General features: G+C 34.0%; 1 protein-coding gene across 5 annotated transcripts in view; it reads right to left on the minus strand.

Annotated features, from left to right (window-relative positions):
• Positions 1 to 23804, minus strand: part of MDN1 (midasin AAA ATPase 1) — a 195378-nt gene that overhangs the window by 161624 nt on the left and 9950 nt on the right. For all 5 annotated transcript variants that reach the window (XM_074187146.1, XM_074187144.1, XM_074187145.1 and 2 more), the window contains exons 2-9: positions 18445 to 18671; positions 15558 to 15782; positions 15186 to 15293; positions 14874 to 15066; positions 13227 to 13439; positions 12901 to 13032; positions 10376 to 10479; positions 8972 to 9086 (exon numbers count right to left, since the gene is read on the minus strand). In XM_074187146.1, coding sequence (XP_074043247.1) covers positions 8972 to 9086; positions 10376 to 10479; positions 12901 to 13032; positions 13227 to 13439; positions 14874 to 15066; positions 15186 to 15293; positions 15558 to 15782; positions 18445 to 18671 — 1317 coding nt within the window. The remainder of the gene's footprint in view (positions 1 to 8971; positions 9087 to 10375; positions 10480 to 12900; positions 13033 to 13226; positions 13440 to 14873; positions 15067 to 15185; positions 15294 to 15557; positions 15783 to 18444; positions 18672 to 23804) is intronic.

The raw sequence follows: 23804 nt of genomic DNA on the forward strand, positions 1-23804 counted from the left end.
AGATGCTTCAGGCTCATACACAAATCTAACATAGCTAGAATTTTGTTTTTATGTTCATAGCTGGTAAGAGTAGAAAAGAGAATGTAAATAGCATATGGCAGACACAAGGACAACAGTTAAAAAGAGCTAGAAACAAGGAAGAAACAGAAAACTATAAAATGATGCAAGCAAAAAGTTGGAGTTATTAAGCATATGAATGAGGTCCTGAAATCATTCACTATAAGAGAGTATTTATAATACAATAATTTGGAATAACAATTCACAAAAACACCTCACTCCCAAAAATGATTATATTATGGTGTGGATGAGCTTATTTAATATAAGACAATCAACAAATTAGCTATATATCTGTATTTGGTTGAGATCATAGACTGATCACAGCAAAGAGAAAAATCAATACAAAACTGAGTAATAAAAATAAGATCTCAAAAGCAAACAAAAATGTTTGTAAAAATTTGCTGAAAACTGGAAATAGAAAAAGAAATATATCTCTACAGACTACCATCCTTTTCGAGGCTAAGTTTAATATAAAAAAAAAAATCAACACAATATGAGACCAAGAGGGTAGTCAGAAACAACAGTCAATAAACTCATGATCTTCTAGATAATCTAATTAGCAAGCATTTATAATAGGCTTACTAAATGGCAGGGAGACCATTAAACACTGAATATAAAGACAAAAACAAAAGTAGTCCCACCTTCAAAGAGTTTACAAGGGGAGGAGGGAGGAAGGGAAAAGGGAGAAGGGAGGGGGAGGGGAGGGAGAGACAGACAGACTTATATATACTAAAAAATAGATGCAAACTAAGAGAGGAAGGCACTAGTAAGTAAGTTGATGTTTGTTCTTCATTCTAGAAGAAGACCATAACATCAGGTAAGTGATGACATGACAAGCATGAACTGGATTTGAGAGGGTGCTGTGCTAAGTCAGCAGCTCACTTTTTCCTTCAAAACCATCTGGACCCAGTGGTCAGTTATGAAGGGGGAAGACTGGAGATTCCCTGAAGGAGAGGCAATCAGGGTTCTAAGTGACTTGCCCAAGATCACACAACTAGAAAGTGTCAAATGTATGTCTGAGGCTGGATTTGAACTCCTGTCCTCCTGACTCCAGGGCCAGTGCTCTACTTAAAATTGACAAGGAAAGATCTCCTATACAAGTCTATATTTCACTGGCAGACTTCTGTAGGAAACAGGGATTATGAAAGGCAGACACGGGAGGCAACTACAACAAAGGCATAGAGATGGGAGAGGGATCCTTGAATGTGAAGAAGAACAAGTAGGTCAGCACAGCTGGACACAAGTAAAAAGACTGAAAAGAAAGAAGGATCCTAATGGTAAGAGCACTAAATAGCAAAAGAGGAAGGGTCTTTATTTATTTGATCCCAAAGGAAACAAGAATCTATTAGAGTTTATTAAACAGTACAGTAACATGATCAGATGTAGGTTTTAGGAAAAGGATTTTGGCAGCTATGTAGAGGATAAACTCAAGAGGGAAGAGACTTGAAAGAGGAAGACTAATTATAATTGAAGACCACTTGCAAATGGTCCACATGAGATATGGTGCAGACCTGAACTAGGGTATAGAGAGATGTGAACAAGTGAAATATAAATTGTGGAGATAGAAAACATTTAGCATCCACTGGTTACATGTGGTGAGAGTGAGAATGATATTAAGGTCACAATCCTAAGTGATAGCGAGCTGGTGGTGCTACTAAATAAAGAAGTTTAGGAGAGAAGAAAATGCCAGGCAAGGAAGGAGAGGAGGGAGAGAATGAGTTTTCTTTTAGTTTTCTAATCATACTGAGTTGAGATGCCTATAGGAGAGCTACATCAAAATATGGAATAGCAATTCCTATATATAGACCTCAAAGTCAACTATCTAAAGATGATAACTGAACACAAGGGAGTTTATGATATCATTAAATGGGAGAAAATATTGAGAGAAAACTCAATAGGTCCAGGACAATATACCAAGGGAATGTATCAACAAATTTATAAGCTCCATCATTACTTTTGGAGAAAATAAAATGCAAAAAAAAAAAAATCAGATTTTCCCCCCCATTTTTCACATGATTGTTATCCTTAAATATTCTTTGTTCATCAGGCTTAAATTTCCAAACTTTAAGTAAATCTACATTCTTTTCATTATTTCTTATTGTTCTTACCTACCTTAATTATTATATGAGTGCTGCCTCTGTCAAACTGTGACTTTTAAAAAGCTTTAAAAAGATCAAGGTCTTCCACTACAACTAGGGCCACCTCCAGTTGTCCTGATCTGTATCTGGTCACTGGAACCAGATGACTCCAGAGGAGAACATGAGGCTGGTGACTCAGCATACCAACCCCCATTCAAATCCAGTTCACTTTGCTTGTCATAGCATCACTTCTCTAATGTCATGATCTTCAAGAAAAAGGTCAGGGACAGTTAGATAGTGCAATGGATAGAGCACCAGTCCTGGAATGAGGAGGACCTGAGCTCAAATCCAGCCTCAGACCCTTAATAATTACCTTGGGAAAGTCACTTAACCCCATTAACTTGCAAAAACCAAAAAAAAAAAAAAGACAAACATCAATCATCTTGCTATTTTATGAAAGAAGTCTCATAATCTTCTACCACACATCCCTTTCTGAACTGTTGTTGCTCTGGTCTAAATATTAGGCAGCACTGTAAAGTAAAAAACCTGATGTGAACTTGGATCACTCAAAGAAAAAAACCAATGTCAGACCAATCCAATAGGAAGTATTGTGATACTTCAATTTAGGAAGAACAAGAATAAGATGGAAAATGTTCAGAGACGGGAAACCAGGATGGGGGAGCATCTGTAGTCCATTTCATGAACATAAATTGAAGAGACTGGGGATATTTAGTCAGGAGAATTCATGAGGGATACAAAAAACTGTCTTAACTATATGAAGGATTCTTACATGCAAAAGGGAATAGACTTGTGCTATTTGTTCCCAGATGACAGAACTAGGAGCAGAGGTTGGAAGTGACAAAGAGGCATATTTAGATTTTGAATCAGAAAGCTAATTTAGGAACTAGAATTGTTCAAAAGTGGAATGCAGATGCCTCTATAGGAAAATGGGTATCCCCTCCTGGAAATTGTCAAGCAAAAGCTAAACAGGTATTTGTTGGATATTTACAATAGGGATTCCTTCGATGCACATATTCCTTTCATACATTATTTATTATCCCCTGGAAGATAAGATCCCTTTCAAATCTTAAATTCTGTCATTCTGTGATTCTGAGAGTACTTATCAGTCTGATAAAATACATATCAATTATTTGCACATAAAAATTTAATATAGCATATATATACAGACATTGAAAATATTTTCTCATCTGTTCATCTTTAATTTTAAATGCTGTTTTTCATTATATAACATTTTCTTTTTTATAAAATCAATTCCATCAATTTTGTCATGAGTGACATTTTTGTTAAAATGGATTATTCCATTTTCTTGGAGTTATTTTTCTTTTTAGCTTCTAACTTAATGAGTAAATGTTAAGTTTATTGTGGTCTATGGCAATTTTCTTTGTTTAGTCATTTCCATCATGTCCAACTCTCCATGACCCCTTTTGTGTTAAAAAACAAAACAAAACCCTTTTGGGGTTTTCTTAGCAGAATTACTAAGGTGGATTTCCTTTTCCCCTTCCAGCTCATTTTACAGATGAGGAGTTGAGGCAAACAGGACTGAATTCAGGAAGAGAAGTCTTCTGACTCTAGGCTCAGTGTTCTAGTCAATGCATTTTAGTTTGTTTTAGTTTGTTTGTTTTTGCAAGGCAATGAGGTTAAGTGGCTTGCCCAAGGCCACACAGCTAGGTAATTATTAAGTGTCTGAGGTCAAATTTGAACTCAAGTACTCCTGACTCCAGGGCTGATGCTCTATCGACTTCGACATCTAGCCTCCCCATAGTCACTGCATTTTCCTACAAATTCCTTAGAATGTTTTGAAAAGCCTAAGATAAAAAAATAGTAATAAAAGGGAGCCAAATTATATTAAAAGTTATAAAAATTCAACTTTTCTTTGAGTCCACAGAGCAAGGAAATCAATAATCATTTCTATAGAGCCTACTTAGTGTTAGGCAACTGGACTAAGTAAGTACTTTTTATAAATATTATCCTTGGTGCTAATATTTAAGAGACTAGAGGACTGATTTCTAGATCTCTTATTCTACTCCACTAACCTATTTTTCTATTCTTTTCCCTGTAGCAATCAGTTTATTTTATAATTTTTGTTATAGTATTTTCTGCAAATTGGTAAGGTTAATCTCTCTTCACCAGTTTTTATTTTCAGAGATATTTTCAGATACTTCTCCAAATATTTTCTCATAAGATTTTGGCTGTAATTTACACACTTCTTAAAAATAACCTATTAATATTTATACTTACAGCATATCAAACCTGTTCTTTGTGAACTATTGATTTTTACTCAATCTGCTCAGCCTAATTCTAGGTTTTGTTTTTTTTAGGTTTTTTCCCCAAGGCAAATGGAGTTAAGTGACTTGCCCAAGGCCACACAGCTAGGTAATTAAGTGTCTGAGACCGGTTTTGAACCCAGGTACTCCTGACTCCAGGGCCACTGCTTTATCCACTGCGCCACCTAGCTGCCCCTCAGCCTAATTCTAAACAGGTTATCTCCCTCCAATTGGTCTGTATCATATGAAGTCAGATTTATTCGTACAAATCTTTATTATCACCTCATAACCTAATACCCAAATATTTGATATATTTTTGTATCAAATATATTATTACTGTGAAAAATATTTTTTCTTTACAATAGTTTCTCTTGGGGGCGGCTAGGTGGCGCAGTGGATAAAGCACTGGCCCTGGAGTCAGGAGTACCTGGGTTCAAAACCGGTCTCAGACACTTAATAATTACCTAGCTGTGTGGCCTTGGGCAAGCCACTTAACCCCATTTGCCTTGCAAAAACCTTAAAATAAAAAAAAAGTACAATAGTTTCTCTTTATTGTTGATATAATAGAAATGAAAAGAATTTTATGGGCTTATCTTGTATTTCTCTATTAAAGTCATTTATTTCCAAGATGATGGATAAAATATTAAGCATTTGTGATATACCAATAACTCTGTGCTAAGCACTGGGGATACAATAAAATAAGATGGTCCTACTCTCAAAGAGCTTACAATCAAATTAATACAAAAAGACAAAACATAAACGGAGCCAGAAAACAGAGGGCAAGGTAACTGGCACACTGGAGAATAGCACAGAGAGTGAGCTGACTTGGGAGAGAAGCACTGGCTAGGGATCCCCCCCATGAAACTATGGAGTCAGCATGCCCAGGCAAGGACTCAGTAAATAGGAGAGGTGCCTTCAGGGAAGAGCCATTCAGAGGTGATCAAGGCAAGGTGAGGAAATAAAGCAGTCTAAAATGCAAGTACAGTGCCAAACAGAAAAATATGCTGGATTTGAATTCAGAAGACCCAAGTCGAAATTGTGGTTCTATTACTTACTACCCTAAAATAAAACTTGGCAAATCACAATTTCTATTGGCCATGATTGTCTCATCTGTAAAATAAGGGAGAAAAATTAGACAACCTCTCAGGTCTCTTGCAAATCTCTAAATCTATAATCTGTTTCTTTTTATTGATTTGTTGGGCTTTTTATTTTTGGCAAGGCAATAGGGTTAAGTGACTTGCCCAAGGTAACACAGCTAGGTAATTATTAAATGTTTGAGGCCATATTTGAACTCAGGTCCTCCTGACTCCAGGGTCAGTGCTCTGTCCACTGTACCACCTAGATGCCCCTTTTTATTGATTTCTTATCAAGTTTTCTAAGTCTACCATCATACCTCTTGTTAATATTTTTTCAACCAATAAAAATTTGTCTTCTCTTTCTAATTCAACCTATGCATTCAAAAAAAAAAACAAAAGGAAAACAAAAATTGTTTCACAAAACATATCCAATCAAATCAAACAAATTAACACACTGGCCAAATTGAAAAGAAAATCTCAATTTACACTCTTGAGCTCACCTACGAGGTGATGCTTAACATGTTTTGTCCTCTGGAATCATGACTAGGTATCTAGGTATTTCACTGATCAGAATATTGAAGTCCTTCAAAGTTGTTTGTTTTTATAATGGTATTATTAAACAAGGTGTTGCTCTGGCATGAAGGATGCAAGCCCCCGAACAGATGAAACTACCTTGACCACCACCTTCCTTCAGACTAGGATGGAGACAGAGCCTTGGAACAACAATGGCCCTAACTCAGTGTCAAATGGTTCAACAGCAGAAACTGAAATTAAATCAGAGGAAATAAATATTACAGAGGAAGAATTAGCTCTACTGTTTTGCAGTTGCCCCGAGCTTAAATATCCTCTATAGGCTGTTTCCATTTCTAGAATGTGAGCCCTTTGGGCTATTTTTATCTCCAGAGCTTAGCACAATGTTTTGCATACATTGAATGTTTCATAAATGCTTTATCCCTTCTGTAAAAAAGATAAGATTTAAATTTCTTCATTGCTGACCTTTATTCCTTTAATTGCCTTTTTTTCAAAAATTCTTGGTTGATCCGGCTAAGCTTGCCTAATTTTTTAAATAAAGATAGGAAAAGTAGTTTTTTTAAACTCTCATGGAGGTTTTATATGTGATCACTTCTGGTAGTTTTCCATGACATTTAATATTTTTTTCAAATACTTTTTTTTATCATATAAAAAAATCTTACAATTACTGTTTTTTAAAAAAATTAATTTCTGTATTTTATTTGCTCATGCAACCATGTAATTCATTATTTTCCCTGTTTATAAGATGTTGTTCCTGGTGTTAAATCACCCAACCACTCCCTTTAATTGATAAAAAAGAAAAAAGTATAACCTAATAAACAAGAGTGTAATTTTGATTTGTTCAGTGGCTAGAAAATGTTGACCGCTGTGAAAGTCCTTGGGGATAGCAAAGAAAAAAAAAATCGAATAATTTCCATGCTTGAAAAAAGCTATTTGTCAAGGACATGCCAATCATCTATCAATTTGGAACTGGATCTACTTCTTACCTCTACTTAACTATGTGATCTTGGGCAATGCATTTTTACTTCCTTAAGTATCAGGTATAAGTTTCCCTTTCTGTGAAATGAGCAGCTAAACTATAGATGATCTTTATCTTTCAGCTTTATGAAAATAACTTTATTATGCACAAAGTCCTAAATAAGTGTTTATAGTACTGAGAATAAGTGCTAAAAAGAAAAAAGAAAAATTACTAAAAATTCTGACTTTTCAATTAATCAAACCCATTGATTTTACAATCCTTTCTTTCATAATTGTCAATCTGCATTGCCAGAAGAAGTCTTGCCACTAGGAGTTCTGTAGCTACACAAATGAGATTACAATTCAAAACAAACAGAAAAACCACATATATACTTTTTTCCATTCACCATATTAATTGCTGTTCTACTACCCAGTTTATTTCACTTTGGTTTTTATTAGAATTTTCTATCTATACTGCTGAAATCAAGACTGGCAGAAAGACTTCACTTCAGAGAATGACATTTCTATTTTTTAAAAAATGTTTTCCATTTTCTCAGCTTGATACCTAAGCAAAAAAGGAGAATAAGCTAATTCTCAGATAAAAGATTCCTTTCTTCTTGATCCTCACATATATATCTGAATATTAAGAAGGATAAATGGGTTTGAGAAAGCACACCTTTGTATTTGTCCTGAGTTCAATAACAGCAGAGGCTGAAAAGAATAATTTCCATTTCCAATGTTTATAGGCATGAGAGCTTCCATCAGGAATTTATTCAGGAGAGAATATTTAATAATATAAAATAATATATATTTAATAATATAAAACACTCGAGTCTCTTCTCAAAAATTATAACACATTACAATGAATGGTGGGTTTCATACTCTTCCTATGAGGTAGGAGAAATAAAATCTAATAGAAATTCATACTAATCATGCTAAGCACAGATATATGGGCAAAGGATTTTAAAAAATGCAAAAGAAAAAAGTCTTTGTATCATTCATTCCCTCATATTCCTTCCCAACAAATTGCCACACGCATAAAATAGAGTAATGCAATGATCATTCAAAGTCAACTTCTAATTGAGTAGTCTACAGAGTTAAAACAACCACCAAAAGAAGATAACTAACCACAGAGTAGTCAAAGAGCATTTGAATCTGAGGACCTTTGGGAACATCTCATATAAAATTCGTCAATTTAAAGTGAGAAAACTGAGACTCAGAAAGGTTATGCAGCAGATTACATACATGTATGTATGAGGCAGGAGAAAGGGAGAGAATTTGGAACTCAAAGGTTTAAAAACAAATATTAAAAGTTCTTTTTACATGTTACCAGGGAAAAATAAAATATTAAATAAAATTTAAAAATAAATAAAATGACTTTATCTTATGTGTAAATATGGTTAATTTATCTGTACTACTTAACACAAAATATATTTCCTTTGCTTTTTATCACTGTAGAGCCAATGCCATTTTTATCCTTGTTTTTAATATTATCAGACCACCTCAAGGGCTGAGGTTTTTATATGAGAAAGATAAAAATTTGGGGAGAGGAAAGAAAATGCTGGTCACGAATGAATGAAAAAGCAATGTGCTAAAGTGCTAGAGATAATAAGCAAGCCACTTAACCCCACCGCCTTGTAAAAACCTTAAAAAAAAAAAAAGCTGAATTTTAAAAATTTATTTCATGAGGTCAGCTAAGTGGTACAATGAATAGTGCACCAGCCCTGGATTCAGGAGGACCCGAATTCAAATCTGCCCTCAGATACTTACTATTTGTTTAACTGGGTGACCTTGGGCAAGTCATTTAACCCCACCGCCTTGCAAAAAATCCAAAATAAAAAAAAGAATAAAAAAAGAATTTACTTCATGCAGGTGTGTCAAATATCCTATTTTTCACTAATATTCAACTAAATTAAGTCTTAACTGGAAAAATCATCATTACAATACCATCTAACAGATTAGAAATTAATTTAAAGTGCAGGCATACCTCTTTAAGTTCTGTCTTATCCATGTTCTCCATGTGAATTTTGGTCCAATATTTGTCTAGCAAAATAGCATGGCTATTGTGAGGACGGTACCAATTTCCTGCACAGCCAAACAATCTAAATAAAATAAAAAGCACAAAGTCACACAGCTAGCTAGTATATTTAGTCATATCTTCTGATGTGATTCAAATTATTAAAGTTTCCCTTCATGTCTAGAACTTGTATATTTATCTCAAGGCTCCATTACCTATTTTTCTGTCTTTGAAACCTACTCACACAATTAAAGATGCTAACAGTGTTTTACCTTTAAGCTGAGTCAAAGTAAGTATAATATAAAACTAAAATTGAAGGAGTATCCATGTGAAAACAGGAACCTTAATAAAGTGTAAATAGCCTTGCAGACTGATGTAAACACTGAGAATAACAGTCATATACAGTAAAGAGTCATGCCATTAACCATATATTCTCACCTAGAGAGTCCCCTTTTAAAACTTTGTCCTAAAAATATCATAAAACTATATTTTGTAATATAAAAAATGGAAACAACCTATAAGTACAAAAATTGGATAATGGTTGAATAAAGTATGGAAAATTAAAAGTTAACAATGTCTGTGTTCCATAAAAACAGCAAATGAGTTATAGAAAGAAATATGGAAGGTTCTTGTGCAAGTTAATATAAAAGAACATCAATAATACAAGAGCTATAAAGAACTGCACCTGAAAATAAATGAAAAAACAAAATTAAAGCCCAACGTAATAAAAGATCACAAACTTGAAAAGGAAAAATTATCAAATAGATCTTTATTTGTTACTCATTAATTTGTTGACACTAAGAGTTCTATATGACAGGCAACATTAGGAAGAAGATAAAGGACTGCTCTAATGCATAGGTTTAAATCCTATCTCTCACAGACTGGCAAGTAAATGAATTTTTCAGTGTCATTAAAAAGGAGTTGTTGGTCTACATAGCAAGGGGCAAGTCTTAAGAGTCTAGACTAAAAAACCACAGAAGAAGTTTCTGTATTTGGAGATCATCCACACTAATGAAATCACAAAAACTTTTGCCCAGTCTGTTTAAAATTTAAGACTAATTCCTTTCTTCTCTACTTCTTTTTAATTCTTTAATAATCCTTTAAATTGGCTTGAATATAAACATTCTTAATTTCTAAAAGTGATTCTATTTGGTTATAATAAAGCAATTTACTATATTCTATAATTTGATTTTCTAGTTCAAATGTAATTTGGACACAGAAGCAAGAAGTGCTGTTTATCACTGTGATCATAATTATCTCTTCACACAAATTCTTTAATAATTATATATGTATCAAAGTTCAGGACCTTTTGATTAAGAATTCAAAATTCTGAATTCTCAAGAAAAGTTCAAGATTTTAAACATGCCTACCTACCTCCTGGTTGCAAAGAACTGAAATCCAGGAGTCACTTTCAGACAATCACCACGACCAGGAATTAAAAGTTCTCTATTTTCTAAAAGAGGAATCAGCACAGAAATCTACAAAAGAAAAGTTACTTAAGTTTTCAGAAAAAAACATACATCTAGGACAAGAAAAATACATTTGCCAAATCAGCTCCCTCATGGAGGCAAACAAAACACAGATCAAAAATCTGAATATAGGCTGAGATCCTCCCAATATCCTAATAAGTAACATCATTTCATAAAATACCAATAACTTTAAAAGTAAGAAAGACTGTACTTTAGCCAAACTAAAATGAGATTCAAATTATAGTACTTTATAAATTGCATATACCAAAGACTGTTCTTTTCCCCACATTTTGAAGCAGAACATAAATACGTATTTGAAATCATTTTCTCAAGAGAAAGTCTACAGTTATATAATGAAAGTTAAGATAGAATTAAAAAGTTAAGAAAGTTAAGATAAATTAAACTTTAAAATTCCATTTAAAAACGATATTGTACGATTAAGACTGCAGAAATAGCAATGGAAACCTGAATAGCTAATGCAGTACCTAAAGAACAATTCTACAAAAATAATGGGGGGGGGGGGAGAATACAAAGATTATCTTAAATGCCAAAATAGTTGTCTTTTTGGAACCCAGATGTTATCTCCTATTACTGCATTCCCAAGGCCCCACTGAGAAATGACCAATTCCCAATTCATTCTTAATACACATTAAATACTGTGACCTAGGGACAGAATGTGGGACTTGGACTTGATTAGAATCTGGCCAACAATACTTGACTATGTTAACCATCTTAATATCTATGTAGTCAGTTTTCAAAACAGGGGCACCAGCAGCACCTGCCTTCCAGGATTGTTGTGAGCTCCTCTGGGTACAACACTCAGGCCATTTAACAATTCACAGTCACTCTAGGTAGATGCTCATTCCCTTTCTCTCCTACCTTCCTTCCCAATAACTCTTCCTGTTTCTATTCTCTGCCTCAATCTATCTTTCATACTAATGAATGAATGAAAAGAATTTAGTGAACCAGCCCTGGATTCAGGAGGACCCAAGTTCAAATCTGCCCTCAGATACTTACTATTTGCTTAGCCATCAGGCTTTTATCTTCCAGGCATGTGGTTGCTAAAAAGTTTACAGCACTTTCCTACAGCTTCCCAAGGACAATTCAAGCTCTCTTGAGCCTAGCTCTCAAGGCCTTCAACAATTCAAGCCCCAGCTTACCTTTCCAGCCTTCTCTCTTTTCTTCACCCTTCTATAAACTTTATACTCAAGCTACATGGGACTATTCTATTTCCCAAAATTTGCTGTGTGTTTTCTTGTTTCTTTCCCTTTACTCACATTTGTTCCCCATATTTTTCCTCCTCTGTACCTGATGAATTCCACACCAGACTTTAAAGTCTAATTCAAATGATGTCTCCTCCACATACTGATCCCCTCCCTCTGTTGGTGAGACTGTATTCTCCCATCCATTGTCCCTCAGAATTTTGTTTTGCATCCAATGCACCTTCTGTGCACATCATGTTCTACTAGATTATAGATTTCAAGGACTAACTTTTAGCTTTGTGTCTCACTGTTCTTCTCAAAGTAGAAACTTAACAAATGTTATCTGCAGCTGAATCAGGGAAAATTTGCCCTTCTCTCATCTCCTTACCTGACCTGTTCATAACTAACTATAGACTCACTGAGGAAAAGGGAGCAGATACAAAACATTATGAGAAGAAGCTCAACAATGGTTAGTGTTGAGTTACTTCTGGACTCTTTCAATCTTCCCTAGGCAAGTGTTGGAGGGGCGGGAGACAAGGATAACAAGGGAGACAAATACTCCATCAAGATCTCCAAGTGTTCTATTTATTTATTTACCAAAACACCAGTGCCTAAATACCTTTCCAGTCTCTAATTCACTCCCACTGCCATAGCACTTAGTAAAATAAGACTGGTGATCAAGGACACCAGGTGAAGACAATTCACAATGCTCCCATACACAATGGCTCCCAACAGGTAGTTTTGCTTTCTTTCTTTCTTTCTCTTTAAAGAATGTGATATCCCTGGCACAAGGAGATCCTGATGTGCAGGTTCTTTCTACCAATACTGATTAATCAGAATCTGCCCTACAATTTGAAATGTCTTAAGAAAGTTGCCATGGGAAAGTTTAAGTGACTTTTCACAGAATCACAAAACCAGTTTGTGTCAGAGACAGGACTAAGAACTCAGGTCTGATTAACTCCTAGTCTGCATTTCCTCCCCAGTGATTACAATCTCAAAGGGGTAGAGATAAAGTGTTATTCCATTTAGTCAACTCATATTAGTGATCAGTGATCACTTTCCTACAACATAGACTTAACTACTTGCTCACTTTCCTTAGTCTTCAAGAAGAAATTGAGTTCCTCAATATAATTCATTCATTCAAAAATTTTTTTCTGGAAAAACAATCACTAACAGTGTTGAAGAAAATAAAAGCTTTCCTTTAGAAAATCTTGCAGAGACAACATACCACATCCAGAGGAGCATAGTCAATGTCCTCCAGGAGAATCCAGTGACCCTTGGTAACAGCCTGTGTCAAAGTCCCTGGCTGCCAAATAAACTCCCCTGGTACATCTGTGCAGCGATACATCCCCAGCAGCATCTGCAAAGAGAACACACATTAAGCTCACAACAGATGGCACCATGAGAGACATCACCTGCAGGGAAACATCATGTTTGCACAGCTTGACCTCTTCTTAAATTAAACTCAATGATTAGCCTTACGTTCTCAGAGTCACAAAATACCAAAATTTAGGTATTGTAGTCTCCAGACTCCAAAAACTTGCCATTTCTTACCTTGCTGTCAGTCTGATCTCCAAGCTGGACTTTAAGAATATGAGGTGGTTTCCTTCTTCCAGTAATGGCAGCTAAATGCTCCACTAAGGATGTTTTGCCACATCCTATTGGTCCTTCTAGCAACACAGCACTCTGAGAAGCAACAGCCAATGCCAAGCTCTGGAGATTTTTAGAGACAGACTCGACCAACACAAAAGAATGAGGTGCCACCTCCTGCTCAAACAAAGAAGGTTTGTTACTACTGTGCTGAAGAAAACATGTCATATGAAAGTCACTTTAAGAAACAGGAATTTCCCCAAAAGATTATTTGTTTAATTCCCAAAAAGTCAATAGCTGCTTTTTAGCCTTTCTTGACCACTGTCAGTAAGAATGATTCTGAATGTCTGCAACTTCAAATGTTTATTTCTGAACACAGATGTAGAAATATCTATGTAATCTTATGTAGTCTACAATAGACTAAAAATTCCTTCAAAGGTAAAGCTGTGATGAACCAAGAGAAATGAGACAAAAATTAATCAAAAAACTAATTTACAAAGTTTTCTATTTGTTCTGAAACTAATAATCATTAAGAGGGGCATAAAATTTAAAATGTTTCTGTCTCTGTCTCCAGCATTTTTCTTTTGAGCCTTTTAATTTTATACTCAAGCTACAATGTGCTCCTCCTAGGGGACAGAGCAGTTAGGAAAATGCAGAAATTAATTTCCAACATAAAATTTCTCAAATTTGATCCCTACAAGAAAATGGTTAACAATAGGTTAGGTCAAGAAACTAAGATGCTCTGACCTCTAAGCAATCAACCCCTCATGGGGTTGGAAAAGTAAATTTAGGATTAGTAGTAGTGATTCAAGGATTCTTCAAGCCCTCTTCTCCACACTTTCCCTCTTCTAAAAGTATTATTACCTAAAAAGAAATTGCTTTTTCTAGGTATTGTCCAAGGAGGCTGAAATCTCATGTGAGGAAAATTACCATATTACTGTCAGATCAAGAAAGGTTCCTTCCATTATTGTTATTGGTTTTTTAGTAAAGGGTACTAATGTACTGTAGAGTTCAAAGATTAAGAAAAATCATAGTATTCCATTGAGGTCCTAGGATTTTAACCAGTTTAAATGTAAAACTTTTGAGAATATTTAGGAAATTTGTGATGGAGAGCTTCAGAAGAAATACTGCTTTTTAACCTGTTTTTCATAAATTTTAGTTTTTAGTCTTTTAAATCAACAAGGTATAGATATAAAAGAAACAAATTAAAACTTCAAATTGGTTTGATTCAAAAAAAAGGGCTACAAAAAGTCTTACTAAAAGAGCCAAATTCAATTCTATTCTAAAAGCATTTCTAAAGTCCTTCCATGCAAGGCACTGAGAGTCTACATATTTGACCAATTATGAAGCTTTTCAACAAACCACGATACCTCACCTTGTTCACTGCAAACTATAAACAATAATACTTGATCTACTGACTTCTCAAGATTAGTAGGTTAATGAAATTCTAATACCTTTCCTGAATATTTCTTTTTCTGATAATTCCAATTTGCCAAACCTTAATGGTTTGTATGAACAGAACACAAATCTTGGTTGAGGGCAAGAATGGTTAAGATGAATCGTAGGACAGCCATTATTTTAAAGAAAGAGGTTGCAATCATCTCTACCTACCTGCTCTGTGGGTAATGGGTACTGTCGTGGGAGAACCACTCCACAGACTGCTGTCACGTTGGCTGAAAGATCACCAGAAATGAAGTGGCCCTGGATTTGCTGTGGGTCTTTCTCTGTATGCCAAAGGGCAGTGTCTGGAGTGACCAAAAGCAAAGCTTTCTCCACATCTTGTAGTTGTGCTTCTTCTAATAATCTAAGGAAAAAAGAAGATTCCCCATTAGCCATTCTGGAAGTAAGAATAACTATACTGATCCTCCTAAAAACTTGAGTATATAGATAAAATCATCAAGAAGATCTATGATTTTTACTTACTTAAGCCTGTAATGTATCAGTTCTTCACTGCTGAAGATCTTCTTAAAGAAGGATAATTTGTGCTCTTCATTCATTGCAGTAATCAAAGCAAGACAATTTGCAGTATACCTAGGGAAAAAAAAAACACATGTTCAAAATTTACTTCATAATTAAGTGAAAACAAAAATCTGCCATTAATATATGAACCTATGATATTTCCAAAAATGAAAGAGCTATAAGATTAGGAAATAGAAACTGGGACACAATAACCTCCCCTTGACTGCATATATAAGCAGCTATACATTGTGAGCAGGATTTCTGACACAAAAATAATCTCCAGGTCCCATTTTCTGGCGGTTTTGGAAAAGGAGGAATTTGCATGTCTCTACATACCAGCGAACTAAAGTGTCATGACTCCTAAGGAGTGGAACACACACACTCCAGTCCCAAAGCTCCCGAAATGTAGACTGATTTTGCTGTAAAAACTTGAAAGCTGCTTCCATCAGGTCCCTCAATTTCATCCGCCGGCGCCCAAAACGAACAGGATTGGCATCTGAACTTTCCAAGAAGAGTCTTTGAAAGACTGGGAAGGTGTCTTTAAAATATCTTAGGGCAAACCTTTAAAAAGAAGGCACGAACAATAAAAGTGTTACCTAAAATTAGAGACAACATTCAAGTACAGGTCTCTATGGAAGAAATAAAACATACTGCAGGACAAAGAACAACAAAAAAAAGAAAAGATGAGTATTAAAACCAAATATCTAAGCCAACATCACATTTAAACCTCACAGACCAGAAGATCTTATAAGAGGATTCTCAGGAACAAGAAAATCTAATTTTCCATTGTTTGGTAACAGATATAGACTAGATTTAGTAAAGTCAAGAAATAAAGAGGGAGATACACCTCATTGAACCACAGAGAAAACTCTAAAAACTTAGGATGCAACAACACAGAAATACTTAAAAATCAGGATGAAAAGGAGACATGAATTGCATCACTGCTCTCTGTTTCAAATACTCATCTATAAAATAGGTATAAAATGTCCTCAACAAAATTCTTGTGAGGGTGAACAGACAATAGGGGGAATCATAAAATAATTTTTTGAACTTAGGAAGAAAATAATATCAATAAATTTCCATTCTTTAAAGTGTTATCTACAATGTAAATTTTCCATTGCATTGAGAAAATTATGATATGTATAATTTGCTTTCCAACAGAAATGGTTCTGATTTCTATATTTCCTAAGGACTATGCAACATACAACGCAAGGTAAATGCAATGCTGACACACCACATGTAATAAGATTACTTATATATCATGCATGGGCTCATGTGTACAATATGAAGAGATTTTAAAAACAATTAAGATATAAGGACAGTAAGGTACATAAAATATTACAAAGCATAAAGGAAACCCTCCTTAAAGGCAGCTAGGATAAAGCACTAGCCCTGGAGTCAGGAAGATCCAAGCCCAAATTCCACAGCAGATACTTTTTAGTTGCATAACCCTGAGTATGTCTGGTTATTCCTCATCTGTAAAATAGGGATCATAATAGGACCAACCTCATAGACTGCTGAAGGATCAAATGAAATATTTGTAACCTTTAAACCCTATATAAATAATATTGTTATATCCATCTTTTAGATGATGATTTGGGACAGAGAACAATGTCACCTATTAAAATTCAAAATAAACTAATATGACCAGCCTCACTCCCACTAAACAATGCCAACATTGTAAAATGTATAGTGATATTTTAAATTTTATGATCCACTGAAACTTAACATGCTTTAGAGAAGGAAAAGGGGAAAAAATATGTTGATGAAATATCACATTCATTTATCATTAAACATAAAATCTGCAACTGAGAAAATACATTTAACACTCTTTAATTTAATAAATTTCCAACACTATTCCAAAGTATAATTCTACTTTGTTGGAGACTTAAAAGCAATGAGGTTTCATGTTAGTACCAGCACTTCATTTCTCCAGAAATTTAATGTAAGATGCATCTGCCAAAAATAATCAAACAGCACTATGATCAAATCAAATTTTTAAGTTAAAAAAAATTTAAGAATAATTTGGTAACATTACCATGCTTATTTTCATCTCTGTAGATCACATAATTCCTACCTATAAGGGATTATAGACAATATTTCTACCTTTGTGAATTTCCATATTTCTCTACTCTACAGTTTTTTTCCCCCTTACTCTTTTTTTGGTAAATTTCTTCTGGGTAATGATATAGACAGATATTTCAGTTTTTATTCATCTGACCCATGAAAAGATCAGAGATAACATAAAAAGTATATCAAAATGGTAAGAGATGTTTTAATAGTGCCATTTATGAATAAACATCCTTCTTACAAAAGATATTAATAATACTGCTATACAGAAACAATTTTTCCATGCTGGGAGTTCAAAGACCTTCACATAAATATGCTCGTTTTTCAAAGTAACTTTTCAATATTATAACAATAACGTGAAGCTCCACTTTGCATTCTTTCCACAAAAAAATAAGCTTTCTGTCAACAGCAAAACAGAAGAATGAAATTATAAGATAATTTGTTGTTACATTGACTGGAGAGGAATAGCTTCCAAGGTCATCTAATCCTGCTCATTCGCTTTACATGTCATGTCAAATGCCTCTCAAAGCATAATTATAAAATGTAAAAATCTACTATAACATATTTAGCCTGGTTATCTTTATGTACATATAAATTCATATAACAAAAATTTACTAAGCATTTTCTACAGACAAGGTCTGTTGCTAAGTACTGCAAGACATACTAAGATATAATTTCTGACATTACAGAATATACAATGGGGATGAATATAGAGAAAAAAATATTAAACAGTGTCTGCTCTCAAGTAGTTATCATTCTGCCAGGGAATACAACCTGTACATGGATAAATATAATAAGAAGTAGAGAGTGAACGGGGAAATACATAGGTCAAGGTATAGACTCCTGGAGTCTCAATAAAGGTAGAATTGGTCTAGCAGGCATAAGGATGAGAAGAGGAGGCAGCAGAGGAGAATTTTAGAGTTTAAGATCTGAGAGGTGGACTTAACCTATCCTGGTATATTGTTATCACTATTTTTCTCAAAGCAAAAATAGAGAGATTCTGTCATTATTTTGTTTATTTATTTTTCAATTATAAAGCTACAATCATTATACCTTTTTTTTGGTATCTTTATTCCCCCTTTTTCAGTAAGACTTTTAATAAGTTCAGTCATCACAGACAAAAATAAATAGAATTATTATTAGTATTACTCACGGAAGGACATCAGTATGGCTGCCAATAAGCTTGCTCATGGCCACACATAGTCTTTCATGTAGATCATGGTTGATCTGACCTCCAACTTGGATGGCTTCTTTATTTCTTTCCAGCAAATCCAAAAGAATAGGTCGAAGCTGACGACCAATAAGGATAGTACATTCTTTATCCAGAAGCAACTGTGATAAAGTACTAAGAAGACACTGACGATCTTGCTGAGTCCATGTCTATGTTAGAAGGGAAAAAAAAAATGCCATGTTTTAATAACACGTTTGCACCAAGCCAGTCTTCCATTACCTAATTTCTAAGTTTCAAAAGTGAATGGAAAACAGATATCTGTCAAGTTCAGAATAAAAAAAATTTTTAAAGCACATAAATTTAAAAGTTCTCCATTTACTTAATAGTAATTCAACAATAATTTATGATATCCAAATACTATGAGATAAGCCTTAGAAATAAGATATAAATACAACAGTTCTTGCCTTTATAAAGTTTACATTCTTAATTTATTCTTCTAAAGAATTGGTTGTTGTCACAAAGTCATGCTTCTTTGAAATGGAATTTGGAATGAAACTTTATTTCTAAACAAATTTTAGGTCCTTAAAATAATATGAATGACTATCATAGAATCTCAGGTAGTTGAAATATCCAGAAAACATCAAGCAATCTGGAATACTATGGAAGACTAGATTTTGGAATCAACATTGAATGTAATATGAATTCTGTTATATAGACAACAAAATTTCAATTATCATTTCACTCACTCAAATATTTATCAAGTATAGCTAACATATTACAAAAGTCACCACTTAAAAATCCTGCTACTAGTCCTATTACAACCAATAAGCATCCCCAATCTGCCAGAATTCCCTAGTATTTGATTCAATTTAACAAATATTTAACAAAAAAAGCAACAATGTCACATTCAAAGTATACTAAGATAAAACCTGATTATTTTACACTCTACTTGGAGGAGCTGGGGAAGAAAGGAGTAGAATACAACAAATAAGCAAATACAAGGGAACTGGAGGAGTACCTACCAAAAAACTTTGGCACCAGGAAAGGTTTCTGGTGCAAAAGAGTACCAGAGTATGAAATGTCAGTTTGGGAAGAACAGAGTCATCCAGAAAGACTCATCTCTAACATCAAGGTATGAAAGTACAAACATCAACAATCCTCTTTTTCTAGGGATATTAGTATTTCCTAATCAGGGCACAAGGGAGTGACCTGGCAAAAATTCTGTGATCCTCACTCCTTTCTAAAAAGTAAAGAAAGGTGCATTCCCCCCACTCCTCCAAAAATTGTGCTGTTCTTATCCTCTGATCTGCATTAAACCCTTCTTTGGCATTCTAGTACAGAAAAAACAAAACAAAACTCCTTTCAGATAATTCCTCTCTCCCCTATCGGGCCAAAAGGTGGGGTAGGTACAAATGTTACATCTATTATGTTGCTTTTTTGCTAGTGTGCTCAATTGTTTCTCCTTTCACAAGAGAAGGCTTAATAGAGGGAAGGACGGGCAGAAACAAAACATGGAATACCTGAAAAATTGATCAGGGTAATATCATCAATAAAGCTTTTTTAAAAAACTCTTACCAAGAGTTACAAAGAAAACAGAAACTAAATAAAAACCCTTAAAATGACAATTGTCAAATTCAACCAAATTCCAAATTTCAAGCATATTAAACTTTATACTTTCATGCACATAGTTCCTTAACAATGGAATGTGCTCTCCTTTCATTTAACATAAACCAAGTTTTACCTAACCTTGAACAGTTAACCTGCAGTTTCATGTTCTCTGTAGAGCACAGTACTGTCTCCCTGATGTCTCTCTATTGTATAAATTTCTATACAATTCATTTTATCTCTATAACACTCAGTTTGACACAATTACATACTGCCTTCACTAATAATTTCCTATATACCAATGCTACCTTATCAACCAAAGTATTAAGATCTCAATAGGCAGGGAAAGGATTCAGAGGAAAAGATAACCAAAAAAAATTATTTTTTTAAGGAAATAAAGCCTAAAATTAGATAAGATTAGGGATTAATAAATTCAGCTTCGAGATGTCTCAAGAATATCCTAAATGAAATGCCAATGAGAAAAATGGCAATATGGGATTGAAGCCTAGGGGGCTAGATGTTTAAATCTGTGAGTTACCTGCTTAGTGATAATTAAAACCATGGAAGCAAAAAAAAAGGGTGCTGAAGGAGATTGTATACACAATGGAAGAGAGTCTATGACAGAATTTTAAAGAAAAACTCACAATGAGGAATCAACATAGATGATGAATGACAAGGATCCTGAAATACAATAGGAATGTAAAATCTGAGAGCAAGGACAGTTTCATTTTTTGTGTTATAATCCCCATCTTCTAGAAAGTGGTATACTCTTCATAAATGTTTGTGGATGGGGTTTTTTGGCTTTTTTTTTTGGCTACAGGAGCAGCAGTTGAGGGGGGGGGGGGGGGGATTTGGCCCAGAAGGTAAACTAGGTTGGAAGAGAAGCAGAGATGATAATTATTTTCATTTAGTTGAAACGCTGTCAGGTGGAAGAGTAGTAATTAGCCTTTGTTCTGTTTGTGTGGAGACTGCAAAACTAGAAAGCAACAGGTAGAAGTTGCAAAGAAAAATATTTAGGCCTGATATAACCAAGAACTTTGTCCAAATTAGAATTGTCTACCTCAACTGGAAGTGGATTCTTTCAATAGTGGTATTCAAATGAGGGTTGGATAATAAAAATGATTTCTAGTAATAAAAAAGAAACCACACAACATATAACTTAACAAAGGATATTCCTTTTGCAAAGCATTGTCAAAGATAATTTAAAACAAAATCAGGACTATCTCAGCAATATAGATGAGAATCATACCATCAGTTTTTGATAGTTTTATTTTAGAATCAAAAGGGAAAATATATTCCTCTGAAATGTATACAAACTTTTGCAGAATGAAAAAAAAACAGAATAAGGACATAAGCCATGACAACAAATGAAAATTAAAATTAAAACAATAAATAAAAGTTAAAATTGAACTCAAATCAATAGACTGTAAAATATTTAAAATTCCACAAAATATTTTTCATAGTAGTATTATTAATATCATTTCTTCCATTTTCATACAGTAACAAACTGGAGATAGAAAAAATTCAAAAAATCATTCAGTCAAATGATAATCAGAACTCAATATTCCAGATCAGAGGTCCTTTTCTAGATTTTATCTTCCTTATTCCTTAGGATAAATTTTTAAGTCTTGAGGTAAGGTGATCATATAAATAAACCAATTTAAATGAAAATAAAAAGGTATTTTGGTATCCAGGCCCAAAGGCTTCAAAAGACTGGGCAGAGTGAGGAGAGGGAAAATTAATGCTTCTATTTCATCACTGATATTAAAAAAAGCAAGAACTGGAATCAGTTCTTTCTTTAAAATTCCTTTTTTTAACAAGGTATCTGGCATATAGCAAGCACCTAATGAATGCTTGGTTCCTTGCTTCCTTTTGTTTCACTGTAGTTAACCTTGTTCATCTACTTAACTATTAGTTTACAGTTACATAGCCAGAAAGTCATCTCAGAAACCTGGAAACTTATGAGTCCCCAAGAAGCTGAAGATAAAGAAGTTCCCAGCATCAGAGAAGAGCCAAGAGAGGAAAAAGACTGTCTTACAACAGTCTTGTACCTTTCACTAATCCCTTTCTAGATCTCAGGACCCCACAAATTCAATTTTTCCAGATTATCACATCTGTATGAAAAAAAAAAATATATATATATATATATACACAGAGAGAGAGCGAGAGCGAGAGCGAGAGCGAGAGAGAGAGAGAGAGAGAGAGAAGTTTGGTAAAGGGGGAAAGAATGCTGAGTTTGAAGTAAGAAAAGATCACGGTGGAATGGAAAGAGGGTTGAATTTGGAGTCAGAGGATATGAATTTAAATCTCGGCCTTACCACAACTATTTAGTGATTGAGGGCATCAATCCACTGGGCTAGAAAGCCTCTGAGCTCCCTACTATTTCAAAATTTAAGAAATTGTATCTGTCATAAGTCAGCAGTGTCTGCATTCTTCTCTATTCCCAAAAGTTAAGGGTCAGAAATGTTCCTTCATCATACTGTGAGGCATCAGCAACAGAAGCCATAGAAGAAACTTAGCTACAAAAACAAGAATGTCAAGAGGAAAATGATAGCAGAAATCTTTTCTACACTAAAATTCTACAACCCAGAAATAATGACAATAACACTAAGATGTGTGATGTTTGCCTACATAAATCTATCAGAGCAATCAAGAGCTATAAATCAGAATAATCAACAAAAGACAACATAAGAGCAGCTAGGTGGCACAGTGGATAGAGCACAGACCCGGGAATCAGGAAGATTTGAGTTCAAATCCAACCTCAGACACTTAATAATTGCCTATTGGGCAAGTCACTTAAACTCATTGCCTTAAATAAATTTAAAAAAAAACTTAAGACAACATAAGAAAACAGGTCTTAAAAGCATTAAAATGGAACCTTTCAGAAATAAAGACTTTATTTACTTGACAACACATTAAAAGGTCTCCAAATAACCTTAGTGATTTAGTGATTTAATAATAGAATTGTTTGAATGTTTGGATTTTTTTTGCCAGAATCATTTTATTTTGAATGCATTTTTAATAACCTGTTTTGATTTGCTTTCATCAACTTAAGGGCTAAAATGGTTGAATTTTTTAAAAAATAGTTTTTTTTAAAAAAAGTAGAATTTGAGAGGTATCCATGTGTAACAGAGAATCCTGGACTTGGAATCTTGGGGGTCTAGATTTAAATCCAACCACTAATATATACTATAACTAAAATGAACTTCCATTCTAAATCCTCAATTTCTTCATCTATAAAGTGGGGATAATTTCTCTCTCAACACATTCAATTTAGATCACTGTATAGCATGGAAACAATGTAAAGACTAACAGACTGCATTCTGTGGGGGGTGGGAGGAAGGAAGCAAGATCCAGAGAAAATTGTAAAGTTCAAAAATTAAAAAATTAAAAAATTTTTAAAACAATAAAATTTGAAAAGTAATGCAGGGATAATTAACAAGTAAAGCACCTACTTCCCAGGATTATTTTGTGAGGCCCAAATGATATGTAAAATGTCAACTATGATTAAAATGAGCAAAGGGAATCTCATTAAGCTCTATGGATTCAAAAGGAAAATATTTTCGTTATTTAAAAAAAAGGTTGACAATCTCTTTATTCTCCTAGAATTAAATGACCTAATTAGAATGAGAATATCATAACAATAGATCCTTAAAAATAATTTCCCTTTTTGTTATTCTGACCTTGACAAATAGCAAAAAAATGAACATTTTTCATTTAGATTACAAAGAGAAAAT

The sequence above is a fragment of the Macrotis lagotis genome, chromosome 5 (genome assembly GCF_037893015.1).
Source record: "Macrotis lagotis isolate mMagLag1 chromosome 5, bilby.v1.9.chrom.fasta, whole genome shotgun sequence".
Lineage (NCBI taxonomy): Eukaryota > Metazoa > Chordata > Mammalia > Peramelemorphia > Peramelidae > Macrotis > Macrotis lagotis.